Source organism: Borostomias antarcticus (genome assembly GCF_949987555.1).
Source record: "Borostomias antarcticus genome assembly, chromosome: 2".
In the NCBI taxonomy this organism is placed as follows: domain Eukaryota; kingdom Metazoa; phylum Chordata; class Actinopteri; order Stomiiformes; family Stomiidae; genus Borostomias; species Borostomias antarcticus.
In genome coordinates, this window is record NC_140235.1 from 41,809,060 (window position 1) to 41,825,904 (window position 16,845).

Sequence of the window (16,845 nt, forward strand, 5' to 3'; positions counted from 1 at the left end):
TAAGAGCCACACACACTCTAAGAGATGATCTTGAGTCAGTTAAGAGCCACACACACTCTAAGAGATGATCTTGAGTCAGTTAAGAGCCACACACACTCTAAGAGATGATCTTGAGTCAGTTAAGAGCCACACACACTCTAAGAGATGATCTTGAGTCAGTTAAGAGCCACACACACTCTAAGAGATGATCTTGAGTCAGTTAAGAGCCACACACACTCTAAGAGATGATCTTGAGTCAGTTAAGAGCCACACACACTCTAAGAGATGATCCTGAGTCAGTTAAGAGCCACACACACTCTAAGAGATGATCCTGAGTCAGTTAAGAGCCACACACACTCTAAGAGATGAGAGCATATTGGCCCACAGAAAGAGGCATGAGCAAACTGAGGTAATATGTTAATGGTAAATAGACAGCTATTGGAAAACAGTGAGAAGTAGTAGAAGAAGATACGTAAATACAGTAAGTATGAATAAGTTGGGCATGCCCATACAAATGGGCCACAAAGCTGTTTAGAGACACCTAGTTGTTTCTATAACTTTATCATCCAAAATGACCTCATTAAAATCAAGGACCACTTTTTGAGAGTGCTAGTCAAGTACAGTATATGGAGATGATGGTTTACACAGTATAATCTCACAGCTTCATCAAGCGGACACAATCACAATTAGTGCATACAAATATTAAGAAAAGGCAGAGGAGGGTCAAAAACAACTTTATGAACATTGTATATTTACAGTTCTATTCCATCTTTACAACTTAGTCTTAAATGGTGCCTTTAAATATGCAGCTCATGTTGAACCAGGAAATAGGAGATAAATAAACACATACTCCTTAAAACATGGACAGAAAAAGTAGGCAATAGAGACAGGACCGTTATCTGACCTCAACACAAGAAAACAGGACCGTTATCTGACCTAAACACAACAAGACAGGACCGTTATCTGACCTGAACACAACAGAACAGCAGCAGCATCACCGGATCCTCCCTCCATTCATTTAGTCTGCAAACGTTGTTTTGCATTATTGCAATTATGTACAAAGGAGAAACATCTTAATGGAGAAAAACTGTCCTCAACGAGCCTCTCACCCCTGCTTTGGCCATATTGATGAGTATCTGTAACGACTGATCATATTGAGAAACTAAATAAATGGAACGTTTCCCTCAACCGTGACAGACTTGCTTGTGGGCGCATCATCCATCCTAAAGAATAAACAGACCTGTAGATATTTCCCTGTAAGTCAAAATGCTGCTATCATCAATTATTGTTTGCGACCCACAAGCTACTCTGAGGATTTCAGCTCTCAAAGAGCACTTTGAAATGTAAACATTTATTTATTTGACTCAGTACCGTTTAGGCAGTCACAGCACCTGTCCACCGCAGACAACTGAATAAAAACCCACACCACACAACTCTGATTCACAACTAAAAGAATAACTTATCAAGTCGGCACAAAATAAATTAATCTCATCAAAAATTAGTCATTTCATTTACACAGTTGTTGGAGCCGTATTTTAAGAGTTTTGCTCATATATCATATTTTCATACAGTTTCTGTACTTGAGAAACCACAGGCTTTTCATTTGTTCATGTTTCTGAGCATGAGTGTGCACGTACTAGAGGTCATGAGCATGAGTGTGCACGTACTAGAGGTCATGAGCATGAGTGTGCACGTACTAGAGGTCATATGAAATATCATACTATATCTATACATTCAAAATAAGTATGAAGACCGAACAGAAGTTGAATAAGTATTGAGCGGAACCGGAGTGGGCCAATTAAAAACCACCAGGATCTGTTAAGTTGGGTTCTCATGAGGCCCCGGAACGTCCTTCATTAGAACATAAATGAGATGTCTTTAGATACATATTTACACTTAGACACAGTACAGTTAAGACCACCATTTTGTAACAGACCATAGTCAAGGATCCTTCTGGAAGGGTGAGCCACGGTCAGGGGGAATGAGGGGGTGTGTGTTCTCCTCAGGGGGAGTGGGGGGTGTGTTCTCCTCAGGGGGAGTGAGGGGGTGTGTTCTCCTCAGGGGGAGTGGGGGGTGTGTTCTCCTCAGGGGGAGTGAGGGTGTGTGTTCTCCTCAGGGGGAGTGGGGGGGTGTGTGTTCTCCTCAGGGGGAGTGAGGGGGTGTGTTCTCCTCAGGGGGAATGAGGGGGTGTGTGTTCTCCTCAGGGGGAGTGAGGGGGTGTGTTCTCCTCAGGGGGAGTGGGGGTGTGTGTTCTCCTCAGGGGGAGTGAGGGTGTGTGTTCTCCTCAGGGGGGGGGGGGTGTTCTCCTCAGGGGGAGTGAGGGTGTGTGTTCTCCTCAGGGGGAGTGAGGGTGTGTGTTCTCCTCAGGGGGAGTGAGGGTGTGTGTTCTCCTCAGGGGGAGTGAGGGTGTGTGTTCTCCTCAGGGGGAGTGAGGGTGTGTGTTCTCCTCAGGGGGAGTGAGGGTGTGTGTTCTCCTCAGGGGGAGTGAGGGGGTGTGTTCTCCTCAGGGGGAGTGAGGGTGTGTGTTCTCCTCAGGGGGAGTGAGGGTGTGTGTTCTCCTCAGGGGGAGTGAGGGGGGTGTGTGTTCTCCTCAGGGGGAGTGAGGGTGTGTGTTCTCCTCAGGGGGAGTGGGGGTGTGTGTTCTCCTCAGGGGGAGTGAGGGTGTGTGTTCTCCTCAGGGGGAGGGGGGGTGTGTGGTTCTCCTCAGGGGGAGTGAGGGTGTGTGGTTCTCCTCAGGGGGAGTGAGGGTGTGTGTTCTCCTCAGGGGGAGTGAGGGGGTGTGTGTTCTCCTCAGGGGGAGTGAGGGTGTGTGTTCTCCTCAGGGGGAGTGAGGGTGTGTGTTCTCCTCAGGGGGAGTGGGGGTGTGTGTTCTCCTCAGGGGGAGTGGGGGTGTGTGTTCTCCTCAGGGGGAGTGAGGGTGTGTTCTCCTCAGGGGGAGTGAGGGTGTGTGTTCTCCTCAGGGGGAGTGAGGGTGTGTTCTCCTCAGGGGGAGTGAGGGGGTGTGTGTTCTCCTCAGGGGGAGTGAGGGTGTGTGTTCTCCTCAGGGGGAGTGAGGGTGTGTGTTCTCCTCAGGGGGAGTGAGGGGGTGTGTTCTCCTCAGGGGGAGTGAGGGGGTGTGTTCTCCTCAGGGGGAGTGGGGGTGTGTGGTTCTCCTCAGGGGGAGTGAGGGTGTGTGGTTCTCCTCAGGGGGAGTGAGGGGGTGTGTTCTCCTCAGGGGGAGTGAGGGGGTGTGTTCTCCTCAGGGGGAGTGAGGGGGTGTGTTCTCCTCAGGGGGAGTGAGGGGGTGTGTTCTCCTCAGGGGGAGTGAGGGTGTGTGGTTCTCCTCAGGGGGAGTGGGGTGTGTGTTCTCCTCAGGGGGAGTGAGGGTGTGTGTTCTCCTCAGGGGGAGTGAGGGGGTGTGTGTTCTCCTCAGGGGGAGTGGGGGTGTGTGTTCTCCTCAGGGGGGAGTGAGGGTGTGTGTTCTCCTCAGGGGGAGTGAGGGTGTGTGTTCTCCTCAGGGGGAGTGAGGGGGTGTGTTCTCCTCAGGGGGAGTGAGGGTGTGTGTTCTCCTCAGGGGGAGTGAGGGGGTGTGTGGTTCTCCTCAGGGGGAGTGAGGGTGTGTGTTCTCCTCAGGGGGAGTGGGGTGTGTGGTTCTCCTCAGGATCATCGCCTCGTTAGCAGTCACAAGGTCTGGAGATATCAAGTGTACTGCGACGCCCATGGACTTCATCTCCCATCAGGCCCTGCTCTCCCTCTCCTCTGACGAAGGTCCGTTTGACACTTTCTTCACCTTCTTCACTCCGTCGCCCGCTGCCGTTGAGGTGGTCACTCTGAAGATGGACGAGGAACATGGATGAGTCCGCGTTAAAGACACAATCATTTCACAGTGCACACACACACACACACACACACACACACGCATACGCGCACACACACACACACACACACGCATACGCACACACACACGCACGCACATCAGGATTCAATCTATCTTGCATCTTGAAATATCGTTGCTGTCGGGTGAAAACCTAGCACGTTAAATGCAATGACTAAGTCGCTTTGGATAAAAGCCTCAGTTAAATGACTGTTATGTAAAAAAAACAAAACACGAATGTTGAAAAGAAAATTCTGATTTCTGTTTTTGAACATGACATCACATATGATGGACTGATTAGAAAACATTGTTTCCCAGGCTGGAGATGCAGAGGTTGTAAAGTATCGTCCCAGCTTTCAATTTATGTAAAAAAAATAAAAAAATCTTTTTTTTTTATTTTTTTAATCAAGTGTTTTTGACCCGACAGCAACGACATGCAAGCGGCTGTATTTCAAGCTGCTGTATTTCAATCTGCTGTATTTCAATCTGCTGTTTTTCAAGCTGCTGTATTTCAATCTGTGGAGCAAGTTTCACCCCTTTGGAACAAATTCACTGGCTGGAGAGTGAGGTGAGGTGAGGTGAGGTGGACTTGAGTTTTGTTGTTGTTGTTGTTGTTGGGTGTTTTCATTCCTGTCTCCTAACTGAGAATCCACTTCCAGCAGGTCTTGCTCATGTGGTAAATGGTAAATGGACTGCACTTATAGAGCTTATAGAACTTATTTTCCACCTTAGCGGCACTCAAAGCACTTTACAATGGCCTCTCATTCACCCATTCACACACACACACACTCACACACACATGGAGGTAGCTGCCATGCAAGGTGCTAACCTGCTCATTGGGAGCAATTTGGGGTTAGGTTAGGTGTCTCGCTCAAGGACACTTCGACATGTGAACAGTCGGAGCTGGGATTCGAACCACTGACCCTTCGATCACTGAACGACCCGCTCTACCAACTGAGCTACAGCCGCCCTGCCCCGGTAGTACGCAGGGTCTGGAGAGAGAGAGGCCGTCTTTTCAACATCCACCACCTTCCCCTTTCTGGGAGACAGCTGCTCCGGCTGCTCTATAAACACTCAGCGCATCCAGGAAGAACTCTCACCCCTTTTAGGGCTTTTAGTTTGAATACATTTGCAAACATGTCTGAAAATGTTTTTCCACGGTGTCATTATGAGGTATTGCGTGTAGATCTTTGATAAGGCTGTGACCTACTGGAACAAAATGTGGAAAAAGTGAAGGGGTGTGAGTACTTTTCTGATGCACTGTATAATCCATCTTTAATTCACACCTCCGGAGGGGTGTCACTGTTCTAAAAGACAAGTTTGTACCCGTCAGCTTCAATGTTCATCCACTTCCTCATTTGGTTGAGACTGAAGTTATGGGGTCCATTGTGGCGCATTTCTGTTTTTATTTCTGAGGGTGATAATCACGATCTACTGCTTCACTACCAGGTCCCTCAGTGTGTCCCCAGGCAGAGATGACAAACATGCCATCACATCCCTAGACGCACAGACTGTAATAATGTAGAAGGTAATATCACATCCTGAGCTTGTGCACCTGGGTTCCATACTGACGGCGTAATCCCGCTAGTTTCATGCACATTCCTGAACAGCCAAGCACAACCGGGTCTGAACAGAACACACTTCTGAAAATGGCTCGTCATCTAGTCAAGGTCAATGTCATCTAGTGATCAGAGGCCTCCTGACTTTGCCAGTTTAGCTAGATGTGTTATGACACATTAATAAGTTAGCCTTGTTATGACACTAACCCTTGTATTAGCCTGGTCTAGTCTAGTCTAGTCTAGTCTAGTCTAGTCTCTAGTCTGGTCTAGTCTAGTCTAGTCTGGTCTGGTCTGGTCTGGTCTGGTCTGGTCTGGTCTCTAGTCTGGTCTAGTCTAGTCTAGTCTAGTCTAGTCTAGTCTAGTCTAGTCTAGTCTAGTCTGGTCTGGTCTGGTCTGGTCTGGTCTGGTCTGGTCTGGTCTGGTCTAGTCTAGTCTAGTCTAGTCTGGTCTGGTCTGGTCTAAGCCTGGTCTAGTTTGGTCTGGTCTGGTCTGGTCTAGTCTAGTCTAGTCTAGTCTAGTCTAGTCTAGTCTAGTCTAGTCTAGTCTAGTCTAGTCTAGTCTAGTCTGGTCTAGCCTGTCCTGGTCTGGTCTAGTCTAGTCTAGTCTAGTCTAGTCTAGTCTAGTCTGGTCTGGTCTGGTCTGGTCTGGTCTGGTCTGGTCTCTAGTCTGGTCTAGTCTAGTCTAGTCTGGTCTAGTCTAGTCTAGTCTAGTCTAGTCTAGTCTAGTCTAGTCTAGTCTGGTCTGGTCTGGTCTGGTCTGGTCTGGTCTGGTCTGGTCTGGTCTGGTCTAGTCTAGTCTAGTCTAGTCTGGTCTGGTCTGGTCTAAGCCTGGTCTAGTTTGGTCTGGTCTGGTCTGGTCTAGTCTAGTCTAGTCTAGTCTAGTCTAGTCTAGTCTAGTCTAGTCTAGTCTAGTCTAGTCTAGTCTAGTCTAGTCTAGTCTGGTCTAGCCTGTCCTGTCCTGGTCTGGTCTGGTCTGGTCTGGTCTGGTCTGGTCTGGTCTGGTCTGGTCTGGTCTGGTCTGGTCTGGTCTGGTCTGGTCTAGTCTGGTCTGGTCTGGTCTGGTCTGGTCTGGTCTGGTCTGGTCTGGTATAGTATAGTATAGTATAGTCTGGTCTAAGCCTGGGTGGAAAGAACAGCGACAGAGGGAGGAGCCGGGAGAAACGAGGACAAGGGCTCGGAGGACGAGAAAAAAAGAGGTAGAGAGGTAGAGAGCGCCTGGAGCGAGGGAGGAGGAGGGAGGGAGAACGAGGGAGGAGGAGAGAGGAGTCAAGGTAGAGGACAGGAGAAAGTGACACTACGGGACCAAGAGCGATGCCCTCTTCTGTGGCCTGGATGGAGAGAGAGAGAGAGAGAGAGAGAGAGAGGGAGAGGGAGAGAATAAGAAATGAGAGAGAGAGAAAGAGAGAAAGCCCAGGAGGAGGACAGCGGACTTTGATGAAGTATCTCAGGGAGGCTGAGAGGCTAGAAGTGGGCCGTGAGGAAGATGTGAGATGAGGAGAGCAGAGCGCTGTGGAGGAGCAGCTGATCAGGCCGGTCTGGGCGGGTATGTGGGTCAGAGCAGGTGACACCACGGCCTGGGTTCTCCTGGGGGGGGGGGGGACAGGTGGCGCCGGGGCGGGCGGAGCGATGCGCCCTGCTGTCTCTTCACCACGCTGTGGGGTGACAGTCGGCCGCGATAGAGTCTCTCTCTCCACACTCAAATACTACGGTGAATCGCCATCATCATCGCCATCATCGTCAACATGATTTTTTTTCCAGAGGCATCCATGTGTCTGGCTGTTTCAGAACGGTTCGAGCACAAACACGTGTTCAACAACTTCTGAATCAATCTCTGGACTCTTAGGGTGTGGTTTGATTTCGGTTCTCTTAACCTGCGCACAGTGAACCTGTCGTCCCCCACCCATGATGCATGTTTCAGCATGTAGTTATGGAATGTGGAAGTGGAGCGGGCTTTTCTAGTTAAAAAAAAAAAAAAAAAATGCAAGCATTTATTCGAAAGTAAGTAGTGAATTAAAGATGAATGAATAAAAATAGTTGCTGCCAAAACCGCGCCCCTCCAGTGAAACACTGATGGATGAGGAGCGCTAGATGAAGCATGTCTGATGGATGAGGAGCGCTAGATGAAGCATGTCTGATGGATGAGGAGCGCTAGAGGAAGCATGTCTGATGGATGAGGAGCGCTAGAGGAAGCATGTCTGATGGATGAGGAGCGCTAGAGGAAGCATGTCTGATGGATGAGCAGCGCTAGAGGAAGCATGTCTGATGGATGAGGAGCGCTAGATGAAGCATGTCTGATGGATGAGGAGCGCTAGATGAAGCATGTCTGATGGATGAGGAGCGCTAGATGAAGCATGTCTGATGGATGAGGAGCGTTAGAGGAAGCATGTCTGATGGATGAGGAGCGCTAGAGGAAGCGTGTCTGATGGATGAGGAGCGCTAGATAGGCATGTCTGATGGATGAGGAGCGCTAGAGGAAGCGTGTCTGATGGATGAGGAGCGCTAGAGGAAGCATGTCTGATGGATGAGGAGCGCTAGATGAAGCATGTCTGATGGATGAGGAGCGCTAGAGGAAGCATGTCTGATGGATGAGGAGCGCTAGATGAAGCATGTCTGATGGATGAGGAGCGCTAGATGAAGCATGTCTGATGGATGAGGAGCGCTAGATGAAGCATGTCTGATGGATGAGGAGCGCTAGATGAAGCATGTGTGATGGATGAGGAGCGCTAGAGGAAGCATGTCTGATGGATGAGGAGCGCTAGAGGAAGCGTGTCTGATGGATGAGGAGCGCTAGGTGGCGCTGCTGCGCTAGCTACTCACACGTCCTCCATCTCCAGGTCCTCCTCGTCCTCGGCGGACAGCAGCAGGTAGGGGTTGTAGGAGGCCGGGCGGAACTGGTGGCCGGTCAGGAAGAAGAAGACCAGCGTGGCCAGCTCGTCCAGCAGCTGGGCAGGGGGACCGAGGGGATGAAGGAAGGGGAGAGGGAGGGGAGAGAGAGAGAGAGAGAGAGAGAGAGAGAGAGAGCAGGAGTGAGATCCTGATATCAGACAGGGAATATCAACTCTGTTCAGATCAGTCAACTTCGATGGAGTGGGTGGGTTCGAATCTGGACCCAGGCTAGGAGAGAGAGGGAGTGAGAGGGAGAGAGAGGGAGTGAGAGGGAGTGAGGGGGAGTGAGAGGGAGTGAGAGGGAGTGAGGGGGAGTGAGGGGGAGTGAGAGGGAGTGAGAGGGAGTGAGGGGGAGTGAGAGGGAGTGAGGGGGAGTGAGAGGGAGTGAGGGGGAGTGAGGGGGAGTGAGAGGGAGTGAGAGGGAGTGAGGGGGAGTGAGAGGGAGTGAGAGGGAGTGAGAGGGAGTAAGGGGGAGTGAGAGGGAGTGAGAGGGAGTGAGGGGGAGTGAGGGGGAGTGAGAGGGAGTGAGGGGGAGTGAGGGGGAGTGAGGGGGAGTGAGAGGGAGTGAGAGGGAGTGAGGGGGAGTGAGAGGGAGTGAGAGGGAGTGAGAGGGAGTGAGGGGGAGTGAGGGGGAGTGAGAGGGAGTGAGGGGGAGTGAGGGGGAGTGAGGGGGAGTGAGAGGGAGTGAGGGGGAGTGAGGGGGAGTGAGGGGGAGTGAGAGGGAGTGAGGGGGAGTGGGAGGGAGTGAGAGGGAGTGAGGGGGAGTGAGAGGGAGTGAGAGGGAGTGAGGGGGAGTGAGGGGGAGTGAGAGGGAGTGAGGGGGAGTGAGAGGGAGTGAGAGGGAGTGAGAGGGAGTGAGAGGGAGTGAGGGGGAGTGAGAGGGAGTGAGGGGGAGTGAGAGGGAGTGAGGGGGAGTGAGAGGGAGTGAGGGGGAGTGAGGGGGAGTGAGATGGAGTGAGGGGGAGGGAGAGGGAGTGAGAGGGAGTGAGAGGGAGTGAGGGGGAGTGAGAGGGAGTGAGGGGGAGTGAGAGGGAGTGAGGGGGAGTGAGAGGGAGTGAGGGGGGGTGAGGGGGAGTGAGAGGGAGTGAGGGGGAGTGAGGGGGAGTGAGAGGGAGTGAGGGGGAGTGAGGGGGAGTGAGAGGGAGTGAGAGGGAGTGAGAGGGAAGGCAGAAGCTCGTAGTGGTTGATGGTGGATCGCTAAACGTCCATTGGAATCATCTTCTACCAGGGTTTTTCCTGCATAGGAATCTTTGATGCTAGCCCTAACACTAACACTAACCCTAACCCCTAACCCTAACACTAACCCCTAACCCTAAAACTAACCCTAACACTAACCCCTAACCCTAACACTAACCCCTAACCCTAAAACTAACCCTAACACTAACCCTAACCCAAACCCTAACCCTAACCCTAACCCTTATGGCAGTAGTGAGGATAAAACTGTGAACTAAACCATTTTCATTACTTTTCCATGAATACACATGTATGCAAAATTAGATCGTACTGCCTTTTTCATAAGGTGAAAGAAGAAATTTGAAAACCAGTGGTGTTAATGAAATATGAAATGCATGGAAAGAGCCTTTTGGAACGCTAATGTAGATTTAACAAAGCCCATTCAAATTTGAGTGGCAGATCACTTAAAAGGCGAATATCTGTGTAAATACAGTCAACTATCAACTAGCTAAGTACTGAACATGGTCAAATAAAGGCAGAAATATACACTCACCTGATAAAGCCATTTCCACTGGAAGGGCACGATGAACTTGATTAGAATGGCTATTATTCGGGTGAAGTATATATAGCACACAATCTACAGGGAACAGAAAGATGTCAAATCTGTCAGATACAGTCTGACAATGTATGACGAGGGAATGAGCTCAGCTTATTAAGAATAAGCACCAACAGATCTGCTACACCTCCAGCTCTGACCCCTGTGGATTTAAAGAGTACACGGTCTCCTGAGTAGAACAGACTAGATACTTGGTTCAAAATGTACTTGGCAATGGGTCAAATTAATTATGGAGAGCACCCCAGGTGGTGTGCTCTGGTACATGTGTGACAGACGAATGAACGCACGTACAGCCAACGAGACGAAGCAGCAAAACTTATATTTCACTTTGTGTAATAGATCTGGAATACATTAAAGTTTCACTTTTTGAATTTAATTACGTTAAATAATTAACTTTTTCACAATATTAAATTTTTTTGGGATGCATCTGTAGTGTGTGTGTGTGTGTGTGTGTGTGTGTGAATTGCCCACTGATCTAAGAGCAGCAGATCTTTCACTGCAGGCTCAAATCTCACCTCTCAAGAAATCCTAGCAGGATCGTCCCTCCTAAGCCCCTGCTGGGTCTATATGATGTTACTCTTGAGTGGGACTATTACAGGTCCCTCTGGACAGAGCATGCAGTCAGTGACCTACCAGGATCCTCCCTCCTGAGCCCTGCTGGGTCTATATGATGCTACTCTTGAGTGGGATTATTACAGGTCCCTCTGGACAGAGCATGCAGTCAGTAACCTACCAGGATCCTCCCTCCTAGGCCCCTGCTGGGTCTATATTATTACAGGTCCCTCTGGACAGAGCATGCAGTCAGTGACCTACCAGGATCCTCCCTCCTAAGCCCCTGCTGGGTCTATATTATTACAGGTCCCTCTGGACAGAGCATGCAGTCAATGACCTACCAGGGTCCTCCCTCCTAAGCCCTGCTGGGTCTATATTATTACAGGTCCCTCTGGACAGAGCATGCAGCCAATGACCTACCAGGATCCTCCCTCCTGAGCCCCTGCTGGGTCTATATTATTACAGGTCCCTCTGGACAGAGCATGCAGTCAGTGACTGTAATGTAATGAATGCATAGCGGGTATAAAGGAAACTCTTACCATTACATAGTAGTGCCTGAAGAGCTTCAACTGGGCCAGATTGATAGCAGCTTTAAAGGAGAGCAGAAAGAGGGATATTAGTCACCAGGCAAGGCCCAAATCCCACCAGGCGAGGCCCAAATCCCACCAGACGAGGCCCAAATCCCACCAGGCGAGGCCCAAATCCCACCAGGCCAGGCCCAAATCCCACCAGGCCAGGCCCAAATCCCACCAGGCCAGGCCCAAATCCCACCAGACGAGGCCCAAATCCCACCAGACGAGGCCCAAATCCCACCAGGCCAGGCCCAAATCCCACCAGGCCAGGCCCGAATCCCACCAGGCCAGGCCCGAATCCCACCAGGCCAGGCCCAAATCCCACCAGGCGAGGCCCAAATCCCACCAGGCCAGGCCCAAATCCCACCAGGCCAGGCCCAAATCCCACCAGGCCAGGCCCAAATCCCACCAGACCAGGCCCAAATCCCACCAGGCCAGGCCCAAATCCCACCAGGCCAGGCCCAAATCCCACCAGGCCAGGCCCAAATCCCACCAGGCCAGGCCCAAATCCCACCAGGCGAGGCCCAAATCCCACCAGGCGAGGCCCAAATCCCACCAGGCGAGGCCCAAATCCCACCAGGCCAGGCCCAAATCCCACCAGGCCAGGCCCAAATCCCACCAGACGAGGCCCAAATCCCACCAGGCCAGGCCCAAATCCCACCAGGCCAGGCCCAAATCCCACCAGGCCAGGCCCAAATCCCACCAGGCCAGGCCCAAATCCCACCAGGCCAGGCCCAAATCCCACCAGGCGAGGCCCAAATCCCACCAGGCGAGGCCCAAATCCCACCAGGCGAGGCCCAAATCCCACCAGGCCAGGCCCAAATCCCACCAGGCCAGGCCCAAATCCCACCAGGCCAGGCCCAAATCCCACCAGGCCAGGCCCAAATCCCACCAGGCCAGGCCCGAATCCCACCAGGCCAGGCCCAAATCCCACCAGGCGAGGCCCAAATCCCACCAGGCCAGGCCCAAATCCCACCAGGCCAGGCCCAAATCCCACCAGGCCAGGCCCAAATCCCACCAGACCAGGCCCAAATCCCACCAGGCCAGGCCCAAATCCCACCAGGCCAGGCCCAAATCCCACCAGGCCAGGCCCAAATCCCACCAGGCCAGGCCCAAATCCCACCAGGCCAGGCCCAAATCCCACCAGGCGAGGCCCAAATCCCACCAGGCGAGGCCCAAATCCCACCAGGCGAGGCCCAAATCCCACCAGGCCAGGCCCAAATCCCACCAGGCCAGGCCCAAATCCCACCAGACGAGGCCCAAATCCCACCAGGCCAGGCCCAAATCCCACCAGGCCAGGCCCAAATCCCACCAGGCCAGGCCCAAATCCCACCAGGGCATCTCAGTAATGTACTGGTGAGTTTGGCATCATCTGTCAAATCTGCTCCAAAAATAAACACGCTCTGTTGGGTCAGCACTGAGGCAAACAAAAGATTAAAGTTTGCTTTAAAGTAGAGCATGAGGGAACCAAAACACAGAACTGGACCATTAGTAGAGTACAGTACCAAAGAGGATGAGTACGGGTCAGTTCCAGGTCAGTTCCAGGTCAGTGTTTTGAGCCTCACCAGAGCACACATTCCAGCTGCAATTCACTAACGTTTTTCTTACCCATAACTCAGTTCCATACATTTGAGAAATGTACAGTATACAGTAGCTCTCAGGTCAGCTTCCACAAGCACTACAGTAGCTATCAGGTCAGCTTCCTGCTGGCTCTCTTTCTGGGTCGACTGGGAGCAGCTCACTAAGGCAGAGAAGAGGAACAACGTTCTACATCCTCTTCTTTCCTGTAGTGCTGTGCCTGCTGTGTTACTGAATGCCGTACTGACGTGACAAAGATGTAATCGGCTCACGGTCTAGACAAATGCACTGCTTTTATTGTAAGTTACTTTGGATGAAAGTGTCTGCTAAATGACTCAAATGTAAAATGTTGAATGTAACCCCCCCCCACTGCATTCTGAACTCCTTCCAACACTAATGACTGTGCAGAAAGGAGCGTGACGCGTTCCCAAGCCCTTCCAGCGCTAATGAGTCTCAAGGGGAGGATGAAGGGCGACTTGTCATCCCAGGAAAGTGATGAATGATTGCAGAGCTTCTGTAAGAGACGCCTTCAAAATAGAAAACTGGGTCTGAAGTTGGGATTGAATATTTAAAATCCACACTCGAGATCTGTGACCCATTCTTCAACCACAAGGGGTCCTAAGGGGTTTCATTGGACCAAATAATATTTCAAATGATGAGTGACAGATGATTGGACATTCATGTGATGGAAAAAGGTTGAGCGATATAAGAATGTTACTCATACTCACAATGCATCTGTAGAGTTCCTGCAAAACTAATTGTACTAATCTGACCGGCCCAATAGGGGTTATCTGACCTCCAGGGACTGACCGGCCCAATAGGGGTTATCTGACCTCCAGGGACTGACCGGCCCAATAGGGTTTATCATATCTGGATCCCATTCACTACATTACTGATGGAAAATGCTCTAGAGTTATTAAAATTGCCCAAATTGCCCAAATTGCTCCCAATGAGCAGGCAAGCGCCTTGCATGGCGCTCCGGGCCAGTGTGACAACTGGATGGGGAGCGCATTACAAATCGAGTTAACTCGCTAGAACAGTTCTGTTAACGTTAAACCGTTTGGGGGGCTTCCAATATCTCTCAAATTTATGCTGATTTAGGAGTTAATTCAGGCTACTGTTATGCCCCCTTATATTAGAGACTTCAAAAGATTCACATCTAAATAATTCATCAAAAGACTGGTATTTTCAAGAAGCTTGACAGGCAGAGAATCCTACTGCTCTGAGTGCTTATAGTGGCGGATAAATTAGTGATATGCACCCCACACGCACGCACGCACGCACGCACGCACGCACGCACGCACGCACGCACGCACGCACGCACGCACGCACGCACGCACGCACGCACGCACGCACGCACGCACGCACGCACGCACGCACGCACGCACGCACGCACGCACACACACACACACACACACACTACAGGAAGCAACACCGTTGGCCCAAGGGATCCAAATAGTGGATCACAAGTATAATGGGAAATGAATGAGCATAGGGGAGAAAGAAATGAGCCCAGTGAACCTGTTGACTCGTCCCCCACCCATGACCCATGACCCATGACCCATGTCGTCAGCATGCACACTCTAGAGCTGCAACGATTACCCAAAATTTGAAGACATTGATTGTGAAAAATTGTTGACGCAATTTTTTTAAATTGAGTTGACGCGTCGTATATTATTATAAAAAGATTGAGAGCTACTAGTAATGTAGAAAACTGTGCTAATTTCAGTCAGCATTGCAGCGAATGCACTATAGGAAGTCCCAGGTGCAGTACCGCTCCCATCCTCTACATGCACCAAAGAGAAAGAAGACGTTTTTTGAGCGATCAGGGCAGAATGGAGAGGGAGGGACAAGAAAAGTGACAAGAGTGGTACGTTATCTAGTAGCCCACACAGCCTAGCCTAGCCCACACTAGCCTAGCCCACACAGCCTAGCCTAGCCCACATTAGCCTAGCCTAGCCCACACAGCCTAGCCTAGCCTAGCCCACACTAGCCTAGCCTAGCCCACACAGCCTAGCCCACACAGCCTAGCCTAGTCTAGCCCACACTGCCTAGCCTAGCCCACACTAGCCTAGCCTAGCCCACACTAGCCTAGCCTAGCCCACACTGCCTAGCCTAGTCTAGCCCACACAGCCTAGCCTACACAGGCTAGCCTAGTCCACACAGCCTAGCCCACACTAGCCTAGCCTAGCCCACACAGCCCAGCCTACACAGGCTAGCCTAGCCCACACAGCCTAGCCTAGCCCACACTAGCTAGCTACCACCAACTGATAAGATATAGAGCCACATTCATTTATTTGCATGTAATTGTAGTTGATAAAATAACACAATGGTGCAGTCAAACAACAGCAGCCCTCGCTTTCATCGCTGCCCGACCGGAATGAAGCTCTGAACTCTGGATTTGGGAAGTGGAAGAGGTCCCCGAGTAGAATGAACTAGAACTGTACTGAGAAACAAAGTATAGTTTTGTGTGTTCAAAGCAAAAATGTACTGGGAAAAATAAACACCCCTAGTGGTGGGCTCTGGTACATCTCACAGGACGAATGGACACACGGATGAGTGGCGTTTTAATAGCCCCCTCTCTGATGTCATGGGGTCAGGGACAGTGAATGGGGTCAGGGACAGTGAATGGGCTCGGGGACAGTGAATGGGGTCGGGGACAGTGAATGGGGTCGGGGACAGTGAATGGGCTCGGGGACAGTGAATGGGGTCGGGGACAGTGAATGGGGTCAGGGACAGTGAATGGGCTCGGGGACAGTGAATGGGGTCAGGGACAGTGAATGGGCTCGGGGACAGTGAATGGGCTCGGGGACAGTGAATGGGGTCGGGGACAGTGAATGGGCTCGGGGACAGTGAATGGGGTCGGGGACAGTGAATGGGGTCAGGGACAGTGAATGGGCTCGGGGACAGTGAATGGGGTCAGGGACAGTGAATGGGGTCGGGGACAGTGAATGGGCTCGGGGACAGTGAATGGGGTCGGGGACAGTGAATGGGGTCGGGGACAGTGAATGGTTAAAGGGACAGTGAATGGGGTCGGGGACAGTGAATGGGGTCAGGGTCGGTGAATGGGGTCAGGGAGAGTGAATGGGGTCAGGGACAGTGAATGGGGTCAGGGTCGGTGAATGGGGTCAGGGAGAGTGAATGGGGTCGGGGACAGTGAATGGGGTCGGGGACAGTGAATGGGGTCGGAGACAGTGAATGGGTCGGGGACAGTGAATGGGGTCGGGGACAGTGAATGGGGTCGGGGACAGTGAATGGGGTCGGAGACAGTGAATGGGTCAGGGACAGTGAATGGGGTCGGGGACAGTGAATGGGGTCAGGGTCGGTGAATGGGGTCAGGGAGAGTGAATGGGGTCAGGGACAGTGAATGGGGTCAGGGTCGGTGAATGGGGTCAGGGAGAGTGAATGGGGTCGGGGACAGTGAATGGGCTCGGGGACAGTGAATGGGGTCAGGGACAGTGAATGGGGTCAGGGACAGTGAATGGGGTCAGGGACAGTGAATGGGGTCGGGGACAGTGAATGGGGTCAGGGACAGTGAATGGGTCGGGGACAGTGAATGGGGTCGGGGACAGTGAATGGGGTCAGGGACAGTGAATGGGGTCAGGGACAGTGAATGGGGTCGGGGACAGTGAATGGGGTCGGGGACAGTGAATGGGGTCGGAGACAGTGAATGGGTCAGGGACAGTGAATGGGGTCGGGGACAGTGAATGGGGTCGGAGACAGTGAATGGGGTCAGGGACAGTGAATGGGGTCGGGGACAGTGAATGGGGTCAGGGACAGTGAATGGGGTCGGGGACAGTGAATGGGGTCAGGGACAGTGAATGGGGTCAGGGACAGTGAATGGGGTCGGAGACAGTGAATGGGGTCAGGGACAGTGAATGGGGTCGGGGACAGTGAATGGTTAAAGGGATAGTGAATGGGGTCAGGGACAGTGAATGGGGTCAGGGACAGTGAATGGGGTCAGGGTCAGTGAATGGGGTCGGGGACAGTGAATGGTTAAAGGGATAGTGAATGGTTAAAGGGATAGTGAATGGTTAAAGGGATAGTGAATGGTTAAAGGGATAGTGAATGGTTAAAG

At 51.7% G+C, this 16,845-nt stretch overlaps 1 protein-coding gene across 1 annotated transcript in view; it reads right to left on the reverse strand.

Moving 5' to 3' along the window:
• Positions 1–3,424: 3,424 nt before the first annotated feature.
• Positions 3,425–16,845, reverse strand: part of gpr107 (G protein-coupled receptor 107) — a gene marked incomplete at its 5' end in the record, with an annotated part of 29,426 nt that continues 16,005 nt past the window's right edge. The window contains 4 exons of the mRNA XM_084455751.1: positions 3,425–3,788; positions 8,208–8,332; positions 10,003–10,086; positions 11,157–11,206. Of these exons, the coding sequence (XP_084311877.1) occupies positions 3,695–3,788; positions 8,208–8,332; positions 10,003–10,086; positions 11,157–11,206 (353 nt within the window). The 3' untranslated portion in view covers positions 3,425–3,694. The remainder of the gene's footprint in view (positions 3,789–8,207; positions 8,333–10,002; positions 10,087–11,156; positions 11,207–16,845) is intronic.